The sequence below is a fragment of the Marmota flaviventris genome, chromosome 7, assembly GCF_047511675.1.
Source record: "Marmota flaviventris isolate mMarFla1 chromosome 7, mMarFla1.hap1, whole genome shotgun sequence".
NCBI classification, from domain to species: domain Eukaryota; kingdom Metazoa; phylum Chordata; class Mammalia; order Rodentia; family Sciuridae; genus Marmota; species Marmota flaviventris.
This window is the reverse complement of record NC_092504.1, coordinates 111,446,022-111,458,554: the sequence shown is the minus strand read 5'-3', so window position 1 is coordinate 111,458,554 and position 12,533 is coordinate 111,446,022. Positions and strand designations below refer to the sequence as shown.

Here is a 12,533-nt window from a genome sequence, read left to right as displayed (position 1 = left end):
GCTTTTTAGAAGAAGATGAGTTGCCAACTGAAGTAGAGGTACAGATAAATCTAATGACTTGGATAACTGTTTTTTGTTTTTATTTTTATTTATTTATTTATTTTTGTAGTTATAGATGGAAAGTATGCCTTTACTCTATTTTTACGTGGTGCTGAGGATCGAACCCAGTACCTCACATGTACTAGGCAAGTACTCTGCCACTGAGCTACAGCCCTGGCCCTTATTTTTATTTTTTTTAAAGTTTTAACCTTTATTTTATTTATTTGTTTTTATGAGGAGCTGAGGATTGAACCCTCACCCTTGCTAGGCTGGTGCTCTACCATTGAGTTACAACCCGAGCCCTGATAAATTGTTTCATAATACCAACATTTCTGGAGAAATATATACATCTCTTTTAGATAAATTATTTTTTAAAAATTTATTGATTTTCAAAATTAAGTTTTATCTGGGATTAATAGAGAACAATAATCCAGACTTCCATATAACACAGTTTTCCAATTTTAGAAAATAAAATGCTCTTAATCAAAACTTTCAGTCCTTTATTCAGTGTTAGGCACCATTAATATTCTACGAGGAGGGAAGAGGCTTCCATTTATTTGAAAGCTTTGGCTTTATGCATTGTTATGACCCATACATGTGTCAGCAGAAAAACCGATTCTGAGCAGTTCAAAAAGCTGCTGCTGTCTTGCTGTAAGATTACATACTCTGTGTAACATAAAGGTCTTCAAGAACTGTGTGTTTTTTTAACACAGTTCACATTTTTCTTTTTTTATTATCTATCTATCTATCTATGTCTGTTTATTTGTTTGTTTATTTATTTATTTATTTAACCAAGGATTGAGCCCAGGGGCACTTAACAACTGTGCCAAATCTCCAAGCTTTTTAATTTTTATTTTGAGACAGGGTCTCACTAGATTGCTTATAGCCTGGCTATGTTGCTGAGGCAGGCTTTGAACCTGCAATCCTCCTTCCTCAGTCTCCTAGCTGTGTATCACCATGCCCAGCTTACTTAATACAGTTTTAACTGTTTTTTTTTAAATATTTACCCCTTACTCCATATAGACTAGGAAGAGCATATTTGCCAAAGAGGAAGAATGCTATCCATAGGAGCAGAGATAAAACACTTGTAAAAAGCAGAATAATTCTTGAGGCCATTTTAGTGTTTTTTCTTTTTTGTGGTGCTGGGCATGGAACTCAGGACCTCATGGGTGCTAGGAAAGCATACTGAGCTACGTCTCAATCCTATTTATTGTTGGGGAAAAAAAAAGCCTGCTAAAATACATAAATAAATAAATAAATATTTTTCTTCAGCATTATGGGTTAGTGTAATTATTATTTTGCAATCACCATTAAATCATTAAGAAATGACCAAATTATAGTTGTTTTCTGTATACTTTTTAGGAATTCAGAAAAGATCAGTATGCTTTTGCTAAAATATTTACTAACAAAAGCATTTAGGTACTATTTCATTTATTTAGGACATTGTCACAAGACATTTTATTGTGACTTTCTGATAGTATTGGTTGAGTTTATTCTGAAAACAGTTACTGATTGCATGCCTACTCTGTGCTTGATCAAACCCATGCCAAAATGGGACTTATTTTGCTAGTGGGGCAGTCAAGACTAGCATAAATGGATCAGTATTGTTTTATTTGTATGTTTATTTGTATGTGTGTTGGCGATGGTAAGAATGGATGCTGGGCTGCTCTAACTTTGGGATCAAAAGAAATGAAGTCAGGGCATTGTGGAGAGATTTCTGCAGTGTAGAGGTGCCCTGGATGCTCTTTCGTGGCAACAACCCTTGTGCAGGGGAAGGTATGTTTGTGCAGCATTATGCAAGGCACAGTAATTAAGTATACTATAGTCACCATAGTAAATAAAGTAGGACTTGCACTCAAGGACAGGGAGTTCAAATCTTTTTTCTAAAGATTAAAAGGTGAGATGATCTGATGTAATCTGATTTAATTTAATTAAAGATGTGAGAAACCTGATTTAATGTTTGGAAAGATCTCTGTGGAAGTTATGTGGAGGATGGGAAACAGGCATGGAAAAGTAGAAACAGAAGTCTTCACTGGTAGTCTTGGTAAGAGATAATGATGGGATAATGTTGGCGCATTCTAGGTTTTACCAGAGTTGACAGTGAGTGTGGTCAGTTCTGGGGGATGGATTTTGGAAACAGGTGTTGATAGAGACATGACGTGAGAAAAACATAGGAGACAAGGATGATGACTTCAAGGTTGTGGCCTAAATATTTGGGTACTAGTTTTGGGAAAGCAGATTTTTGGGAGAAATTCAAGTTCTGTTTCAGACACTTGAACATGAGATAACTATTAAAGAGTCAGTATTCAAGTGGCTACATCAGTAGGCTTTTAGATGAATGGATTGGGAATTTGGGTATAAGGCATTGCTTTCGACATCATCAAAATAGATTAAATATCAAATTTAATTTGAGTGGAGATTACTTGTGTATAGAGTAAAATAGGGCCTGGACATGGTGACATTTAGACATTTCTCAGGTAGAGGAAAGGCGTAGGGAGAATCCCAAGGAGACAAAAGATAAGACTAGTAAGTTAAATGGAAAACTAGGAGACCCAGGACAGGAAGCTTAAAGGAGATGATGCTGTAAGAAGTCATCTACTGCTGCTGAGAAGTAGAATTAATGTAAGGACAGGTAGGATTTTTAGGTAATAGGAAGTGAGCTGATTACTTTAGAGCCGCTCTCCTGCTTCCGAATTTCAGGGACCAAATGATGAGGTATAGTGGGGAGAGAGTAAAAAAATGGAGACAGTATACATAGACATCTCAAAAAGGTGATTTTTTTTCTTTAATGGGAAAAACAAAATGTAGACAATATCTGGAGGGGGAGTGGAGTCAAGAGAAGAACATGAACCTGTACAACAGGTGATGCTAAATTGTGTTTGTATGTTATTGAAAGTGATTGGTAGGGAGAAAGGGGAGGGAGAAGGGGAGGGGGAGAGAGGGAAAGAAATAGTTGATAATGCAGGAGAAGGAAACAAACTGATGAGAGGAATGAGATCCAGTGTGGATGTGAAGAGGCTGGGCAAGGATAGGACATAAGGCCAAGCTCGACACTTAGTTTAAGGCCAGATGTTTTTACACCTATCACTTGTCACTATCATCCTTTCCTATCAAAAATTGTGGTTTCACCTTCTGAAGAAATCAAAACCTGTATGTCAATTATGTGCATACAGGTTTTGCTTTTGCCTCCTGAAATTAAGTGAGGTTCAGCTGAAATGTTTTGAGCAAGGAACTGAGGATGAGAACCTCTGAAGTATTGTCCTGGAGCAGTACAGGTCCCAGTGTATAAAGACAGGGAGTTCAGATCTTTTTTCTAAAGATTAAAAGGTGAGATGATCTGATGTAATCTGATTTAATTTAATTAAAGATGTGAGAAATCTTTGCTGTGGGATCAAAGAAGGAGGCACCTTAGACGGATCCAAGGTTGCACAGAGTGCAATTTATTTGAGCTACACTGATAGAAGTATGGTTCCTGGCTATAGCAAGAATAATGGATTTCCACAATTTGAATCAGAGGTCCTTTCTTATAAAGTGGACAGAACAAAAGTGACTTTATCAAGTGAGAAAGTCTCTGGTTTATTTTAAACTAATCTCAAGTATATTAGGCTAATATCAAGGAACAGTCATTCTCTGATTTGCATTTCTCTTTGTGTGTGTACTTGTTTCGAAAATTTAATTGGGATTAAGATAATAGAATACTTCTTGAGGATATTGTTCATAATGTAACTTTGAGTATTTAAGCATTATTCATATTTTCCCCCTTAGGGATGAATCAGCTGAAATAACAAATCCTTAAAGTTCTAAAGCCTCCATTTAGTCATTGGTCATAAAAATACTTGGTTAAAAAAGCCTACTTTTGTTTGGATGAGTTGTGAATGACATCATCACTTTTTAATTTAATAGATTTTTCTTTTTTCTTTTTAACTTTTGGGTTCCCTCCATACTCTGTTTATCTTAGGGAACATTCATTTTTCATATGGTGAAGTTGATATTTTATTAGATGTTTTGTTTTCTACCATATGTTTACAAATTTTATTTTATTTGCTTGTGTTAACCCAGGTACTAGTAATACTCATTTTGAGGCTCATAAATGATTGTGGCAGGCCATATAAAATAATCTTAATTTTCAACACTACATGGTTTTTAATGACAGATATTGAATTCATGTTTTCTTCTCTCTTACAGGTTAATGTGTGAAACTGTGAGATATGAAAGACACGAAGCAAATGAAGTTTTATACTAGTAGGTGTTTCTTTTCTCTTTATACAATGTATCATGCAGTGACTAAATTTCCTTACAGAGAGTATTAGTAACACCTGGCTAAATCAACATTACCTTATTTTTGTACTAATCTATAGTTTAGAAATGTGAGACATTTCAACTGTTTCCTGTTGTAAAATGGAAATTTGCAGTTTGTTTCATGATCAGTTCACATTTGTATCTCTCTCATGTATGTATCAGATACATTATTGCATATTTTGACATTTTTATCATGATATATGAAATAGTGCACAGTCTTTCCAACAAAGCAGATTATCCCCCCTACCCCCCTGCACCAGGTGAGATGCAAAGATAGCACAAATGGCATGTTTTAGTTTGTACTGCTTTCAGAAACAGAAAATAAGCTGCCTACACCTCTTTGGGTATAGTTTCTCTTTTAAGTAGTACTGACACCCCTTTCATGATGTGTAATGTATTTCTTACAAAATGACAATCAATTTTTATAGAATGTGGCAAACATACTGAATAAATATTGGCATATTAAGGATAGATGAACTGTGTTTACTAGACATACTGTTGGGCTGATAATGTTTGTGAAAATTGACTGTTATTCTGTTGATTTTTCTTCCTGATTTTCAAAGCACTTACAATAATTACTCCTTTCCAACCATACTATAGGGATGATCTATGGCGATAAATAAAACATAGCTTTTGTCCTTGAAGAGTTCATAATCTGTTGAGGGGTAGAAAAAGAACAACAGGAAAACAACAAAAACTACAAACTGAAATATCTGTGAAAATATAGGTATGTGCTAAGGGTTGGAGAAATGCAAGGAGGGTAGGGGAAGTGAGCAGCCTTAGATAAGTCATGGCCTTGTATTAGGCCTTGGAGGTGAGCCCTGCAATTCAGAGACACTTCTGTCATAAGCAACAGTATAGACAGGCACACAGGTGGAAGGAGCCTTGATTGATATTTTGAAAGCTGTAGTAAGTTTAATGCCACTGGCCTGTGTAGCCAGGGTGATCAGTCGAGAGAAGAGGCAGACCACAGTTGTATTTCCCTGTGAATGTGTTGATTAAAAAATGGTCTCAATTCTTATTGATTCTTTAAGTAACTTTACAAATGAGTGTTTTCCCCTCTTAAATAACATTTTTTTTAAAAGGAAAATTATAAAAGCTTACAATATTAGAGACAACGGTCCCTCAAGTACTTATCATCCAACATTTCTACTCATGGCCAATTATGTTTCATCTTTCTTCAATTTTGGAAGCAAATTTTAGATATCAATTTATCAAAATAACTCAATTATTTGTAAAAAAACTAAGTACAATATTATCATCAAATCTTTAAGAATAACTTTTAAGTATCTTGAATATTTTCAAATTTGTTTAATAATTTATTTGTACTTTATTTATTTGAATTAAGTCCAAATGGGAGCTGGGGTTGTGGCTCAGTGGTAGGACTCTCGACTAGCATGTGTGAAGCACTGGGTTCAATCCTCAGCACCACATAAAATAAATGTACTGTGTCCATCTATAACTAAAAAGACATTAAAAAAGGAGAAAGATCCAAATGGGATTGTGCTTGTTGGTTATCTTTAAGTCTCTCTCTTTTTTTTTTTTTTTTTGATACAGGGGGTTGAACCCAGAAGTGCTTTACCTTTGGTCTCCATTGTCAGTCCTTTTTATTTTTTGAGACAGGTTCTTGCTAAATTACTGAGGGTTTTTACTAAGTTGTTGAGTCTAGCCTTGAATTTGTAATCCTCCTTCCTTAGCTTTCTAAGATGCTGGGATTACGGCAGTGCAGCAATGCACCACTGTTCCTGGCCTTAAATCTCTTTAAGTTTGGTGGTTGGTTTTCAAACAACAAAGTAATGTGACCAAATGCCTCCCAACCATATCCGTACCCTCCCAGGTATTACCTATGACTACATGAAATAGATTATGGATAGACAGGGGGATCAGTGAGGAGGAATCAAGGTGGTATATGCTTGACCTGAGATAAAAACTGAGTGGTTGGGGAGTTGAGTGTGGGTTATAGATGTAGGAACTAGGACAATTTTTAAATTGTAAGTTATGAGACTGTGACATCTAGGATCTGGTCAGCAGGCAGTTGCCATTGAGCACTTACAACAACATAACACCAAATAAAAAAGAGTAAGAAATAACCAAGAGGTTATTGGTAATGGGAAAACTGGCAAGAGGCAAATGCCTTTAACATTCTTACTCTTGAAGATATTAGGATGTAGATAACTTAAAACCCTTGTTGGTTTTGGGAGCAGTAATGGATACCACTGGAACGGGGGTGTGCAAACATCAAGTGTGGAAGTCTCTGATGAAAGTTATTGACATCATTGAAGTAGTACAGTGGCAATGATTGTTAACATTATCATTTTTGTCCTTGCCCTCTGAAACTTGGTTTTGGCAGTGTCGATGATGACGAGCTGGTGGCAACTGTTTCCTTTGTTTCACATGTTCTTAAAGTGCTTTGTGTGCACTAAGTACTTACTCTTTATGGATATCTTATGAGGTAGCTGTTACCATCACCTGGATTTTACACATGGAGGAACTGAGGCTTTGAGAAGATAAGGAACTTGCCTCAGCTCTCACTACCTCAAGTGGGACCTGGGTTTGAGCCCCTAGATATTGTGATTCTGTGGCCTCAGCTCTTATCCCAGTCACTAGCATTTTCTGTCCTTTTTCATGCCCTGGCACCATAAAAATTATAAATTATATAAATGCTGGGATAAATGCACAATCTCTTCCTACTCTCATCCTCCCTAGGATGGTGGAATACAGAACCCACCAACAGCTCTGTCTACAATTGACATGATTCCTTAACAGTTTCTATTTATTGTTAATTTTAATGAAGCTGGCTTATACTGTCTTTAGACATAATCTGTTTTTCTTAAGTCAATTTTGACAGTGCACATGAACTATGTTGATAGATACTCTTATATAGAATGCGTTTGACTTTGTAGCTAGACTTGATTGTAGAGGTTGTTCAGATTTATTTGGTTAGAATTAAGTGATCATGTGTAATATGAAATGAATTGCATTCTGCCGTCATATATAACAAATTAGAATAAGTAAATAGTTTAATAAAAAAAATTAGGTGACCATGTTAGTGAGCAGTAAAAAGTTTGGATATTCAATAAATCCTGGTTTTGTAAGACCAGAAATTCTCAGAGACCAGTCATAGATTCATGCAATCTGATTCCTAGTATTTGGCCCATCTTGTGATAAAGGGTAATTGAATTGTGTACTTCTATGATTCTTGAACAGACTTGCTTCTGCTCTTACCAGTTTGTGTCAGTGTAGTTTTAAAAATTAAAGAATACCTGTGTTTGTGGTGTATATGAATCTGTGATAACTTAACAATAGTATCCTGCTTTGGGGACCTATTGATATTACCTCATGAGGAAATGACTTGTTTCTACTTGTTCTCCCTTGAGCTTAGTTTGAAGCACACCATGTAGCCAGAATATCAAAGACTTTTAGTCTTTGGTTTTATGACCAAGAAATGAGTAGTCATTTTCCTTATTATGTTTCAGTGCTTGTGACTTCTAAGTCTATGGTTTTAATGATTTGCCAGGTAAATATAATACTCTTTTGATCCTCCTCTGTACCTTATTTTTCTCATCTATAAAATGGAAACAATAATAATAGCTCCTATGCTGCAGGGTTGGGTTGAGGATAAGGTACAATAATGTGTACAAGCTACTTGGAGCAGTGCATACGTAGTGCCTAAAAATGTCAGCTACTGACATCATGGTCGTCATCATCATTGTGATAGTTTACGGTTTGATCCTCCAGTTTTTTAGCTGCTTTAAACTTTAGTTAAGAGAATTGCAACAGCGAGGCACTAACTTCTGTGGGTGTTATTGTATTAACACCATGTTAGCACGATGATAAAAATGCCACTATAAACTATATCAAGATTTGGGGGGAGTTATAGCTTTGATAAAATTGCATTTTTCAAGATTTAGAATTGCTCTTTTAGAATTGGATTGTATTTGTTTGCCTTAGAAAGTTAGATTGGAATTAGTTGAACTTCATACAATGGAAGACTGTCAGGTATTTTTTGCCTTCATTTCATTTATTATCTAATATAGGTTAGATATTTTACTGTCTTGGGAAGACTAAAGTGGATAACATAAATTCTTAACCTGAGGGACCTTAATTTAGAATTGTCTTTAAGAATTTAATCTGAAATTAGGTACACATATATTTAAAAACTCTGGATAAAAAAAAATAGCAAAAATTACAACCTACTATCAAATAAGCAGACAAGTTGAATATTCATAGAACCTGGCACTATCTCATAGTACAGCCCGAGACTGAGTTCAGAAAAGTGACTCTTTTCCTTTAATCTTTCCTTAATGGCCAACCATCTGCACTGTTTCATACTATGAATAAGTGTAACTCTGCCTCAGTGTCTGTTTTCCACATATGTATCTGACTGAATGTTTTGATTTCCAAAAGACTTTTCTTTTTAGCACTTTGTTAAGGGGTTTATTCCTCTTTATTCCAGGAGAGAAAATTGTTCTTCCATAAAAGAGCTGCATTGAGGCCTCTTCATTCTTTTAAAGCATTTTCACTTGGATCTGTAACGGTGCAGTTTTGAAGTTGGGGCCTCAGCTGAGTTATCATTGCTTTTAGCAGTCTTTTCATGTGTCGACTTGGTTTTCTGATTCTAAGGCAGCTCCCCAGCTTCCCTCAAGGCTGCTAACATGTTACTGTCCCCTTCATGCTCTTCCTCAGATGCCCCAGTTTATCTGCGTTTGCCTCTTGTCTCACTCATGCACGGAGGAGAAGAGATGTGTAAAGTAACTGTGCCTCTTTTCACTGTGTTTCCATCCTCTTCCTCTTGTCCCTTTCCCTGCAGACTGTAAGTGGGCCACAGTGTCTCCCACCATTGGCAAGTGTCCTTTGACTCCCTTGACCGTCCCCACCAATTGTGCTATTCTATTCTTGTTCTTTGGGACATGGCCAAGGTTTTAATTTATGTTATAGTCTTGTTTTTGAATTGTTACAAAAGTCCTTAATCTACCACGTTGTTTGACTTTGTGTCCTTTCCTTTCTTATCCGTAAGGATTAAATGCTGTTTTGACATATCTTTGCTGTCCATGTTTTCATCATTTTAGTGTGTTTGTATGTGTGTATGAAGAAAATGGTGAAACCAAGATTTTAATTTATTTGAAAAGATAATCTTTAAAGAATTGGCCTTTGCAGAGAATCCTAGGATAGGGGATTTAATCATCAAACCTGGCATGTTACAATATACATGATTACTCTATGTCAGTGTGAAAATTCAAGCATACCCACATATACATACTTTGAGAATTGTTTTATATATGTATGGTGATACCTCAAGGCTTCCTGACAATTGATGATATTATATTTACTATAAGTTTTTATATGAAAGTGGTTTTTTTTTTTTTTGTGGTGAACCAAAGGATAGTTTAAATAAAATCATTAAAAAATGTGATCAGTTTGTAAATTCTAAGAGGGTAGGGGACTATGTTTGTATCCCAAGTTTACATTTGCCATGCCTGTCACAGACATTTGCATTTAATCTGTTCTTTGCTGTTAAAGTTTTGAATTTTCTATTTCAAAGGAAGGTGCTCCTGTGATTTTAGACAAAGACCTTTGCTGTGGTCTGCCTTCCTAATAAAATGGCTGGTTACATGTCATTAGGTTTTAGATTCTTTATCAGTTTTCTGTAAAACTACCTAGTGAATAAAAACCTCTATTAAATTAATTTATAGTAGATACATGTGTCTTACTTTATATGCTTTCTGATAAACGTGGGCTAGTGGTGCTACAAACTGTTTTGCAGAGACACCTATATTCAGTGGAGTTAGGTGGATTGGCTTTGAATTTGACTCTCTGGGTATGTTAAAAGTTACCTTTAACATTTCTAAGAGCTGGATTACCCCAGGTGAGGAAAGAATGGATTTCTTGTGAGGATGACATTTTAATGCCTAAGTTTCAAAGACAAATTTGTAAAATAATTTCACAACTCATTAGTAGTTTCAAAAAAAGTCAACTTTTCTGATTTGATTGCTCCTTAAAATTTCATAAGTTGTTCCTTGAGCTCTTGGATAAATCCCTTCACCCTCAGTATAGATGAATCATTGGTTTGCTATAATGTAATAAATATGTAATTTGAATTGACTTTTTTTTTTTTTAAACCTGATTGAATAACTTTAGCTCCTGGGGTAACACTCCATTCCATTTTTAAATGAATTCTGTGAAATTTAAGAATGAGCTCATGGGCTGGGGATGTGGCTTAAGCGGTAACGCACTTGCCTGGCATGTGCGGGGAACTGGGTTCGATCCTCAGCACCACATAAAATAAAATAAAGATGTTGTGTCCACCGAAAACTGAAAAATAAATATTAAAAAATTCTTAAAAAAAAAGAATGAGCTCATAAGTTCTTCAGTAGTTTATATTGTTCATTCTGCTGGTTAAATTAGTTGTCACCATTTAAAATTAAGTGCATTGTCAAGATGTGTCCTCTGTGTTTTCAATAGAAAGCTGAAATATCCTTACTATTTTAATCAATCTTCAGAGTTCTTACATATTACTGACTTACCTTGTTTGTTGGTTTCAAGTCCCTGTAATTGACTTGCTACTGATTGGAGAATAAGGATTTTCTGAAAAACTTACATGTTAAAATAGCACTTCTTTTTCATTTTAAGTGTGAAATAAATTTCCATACATTTAGTGCTTTTAAGATGTAGAGCAAAATTGTCCTCTACTTCAAAAATGTTGTTTTCATGTTTTGGGCATTTTTATATGATTTATATATATGTAAACTTTATGAATGGTATTATAATAAATATTGCTTTTCTGAAAGTAAAAAATGTGAATAAATGCCAAAGCTTCTAACTCTTGGTCAGTTCTTTCTGACCGTAGCAAAAATGTGTGTAACATTTTCTGTTCACTGGTCACTGGTTCTTTGATTTCCCTGCTGTTTTTCTCTACTTAGTTACTGGAACCTTTCTTAATCTTCATTTTGTGTGTGTGTGTGTGTGTGTGTGTGTGTAACTCAAAACTTGGGGACAGTAGCCCTAAGGTGATAACTTTGCCTGCCTTTCACCCAGATGCCAGTGTCTTTGTCGTTTTGAAGTAGCCCAGAGTGGAGTAGTATTCTGGACAGAAGAGCTCGAGCTTTCTATAAGCAGCCCCTCAGATGGTGTGTGGTTTCACTTGTTCCTATCTCTGTGGTGCTGAGTCGCCCACCAGCTCCTCCTTGGTCTTCTCAGCCAATGTTTCTGGACTTCTCACCAGTGTTCATGTGACACTTTCCTCTTCACAAAGTGATCGTGGTCTTTTTGCTCATCTGTGTTTTAATTCCTTGTTCATATTACCTACATGAAGCACTCAGAGGTGCTTTCTCATTCTTCAGCCCCTTCTGGTTGTGCCAAGACTATGTTATACTTACCCTGCTTAGGTGGGAGGGTCCCCCTCTTGCTAAAGTGGGAGGAATTCTCTCTTGCAGCCCCAGCACCCTTCTCAGTCCTCATTTTGTCAGGATCATCTTTAAAAATTATTAACTTCTGGTCCCAAATTGCTTGGATTTTGCAGTACATTTATTTCAGCTTGCCCCTCCCTCCCTTCCTCCCTTCCTTCCTTCAATTGAACCCAAGGGTGCTTAACCACTGAGTCACATCCTCAGCCCCTTTTTATATTGTATTTAGAGACAGGGTCTCACTGAATTGCTCAGGGCCTCATTAAATTTCTAATGCTGGCTTTGAACTTGCGACCCACCTGCTTCAGCTGCTGGGACCACTGGGATTATAGGCGTGCACCACTGCACCCAGCATTCAGTTTTTATTTGTCATTTCTCCCTCCAACCCAGAGACTTAGATGAAGGTGTTGGTGGCGGCCAGTTTTGAGTTGAAGGCAATGATAGGCTCAGTATCTGGTACCCATAGCCATCTCTGGCTCTACCTTTGTTCTGTCATAACTTTCTTGCCAGTCCCCCTGCCTTCACGGCCATCAGGCTAACTGTCTGTCTGGCTGGGCTCTGTTTAGGTTGTTGTATTAACAGCAAAGTAACTTTCTAACAAGTTACTTTCTTGTCCTCTAGTAATCTTTTCTTTTTCTTTCTTTCTTTCTTTTTTTTCTTTTTCTTTTCTTTTTTTTTGTTACCAGGAATTGAACTCAGGGGTACTTGACCACTGAGCCACATCCCCAGCCCTATTTTGTATTTTATTTAGAGACAGGTTCTCACTGAGTTGCTTAGCACCTCACTTTTGCT

At 36.2% G+C, this 12,533-nt stretch overlaps 1 protein-coding gene across 6 annotated transcripts in view; it reads left to right on the top strand.

The window, feature by feature from the left end:
- Rapgef2 (Rap guanine nucleotide exchange factor 2) overlaps nt 1-12,533 on the top strand; it is a 255,100-nt gene that overhangs the window by 90,404 nt on the left and 152,163 nt on the right. For all 6 annotated transcript variants that reach the window (XM_071614573.1, XM_071614570.1, XM_071614571.1 and 3 more), the window contains exon 3: nt 4,225-4,281. In XM_071614573.1, coding sequence (XP_071470674.1) covers nt 4,225-4,281 — 57 coding nt within the window. The remainder of the gene's footprint in view (nt 1-4,224; nt 4,282-12,533) is intronic.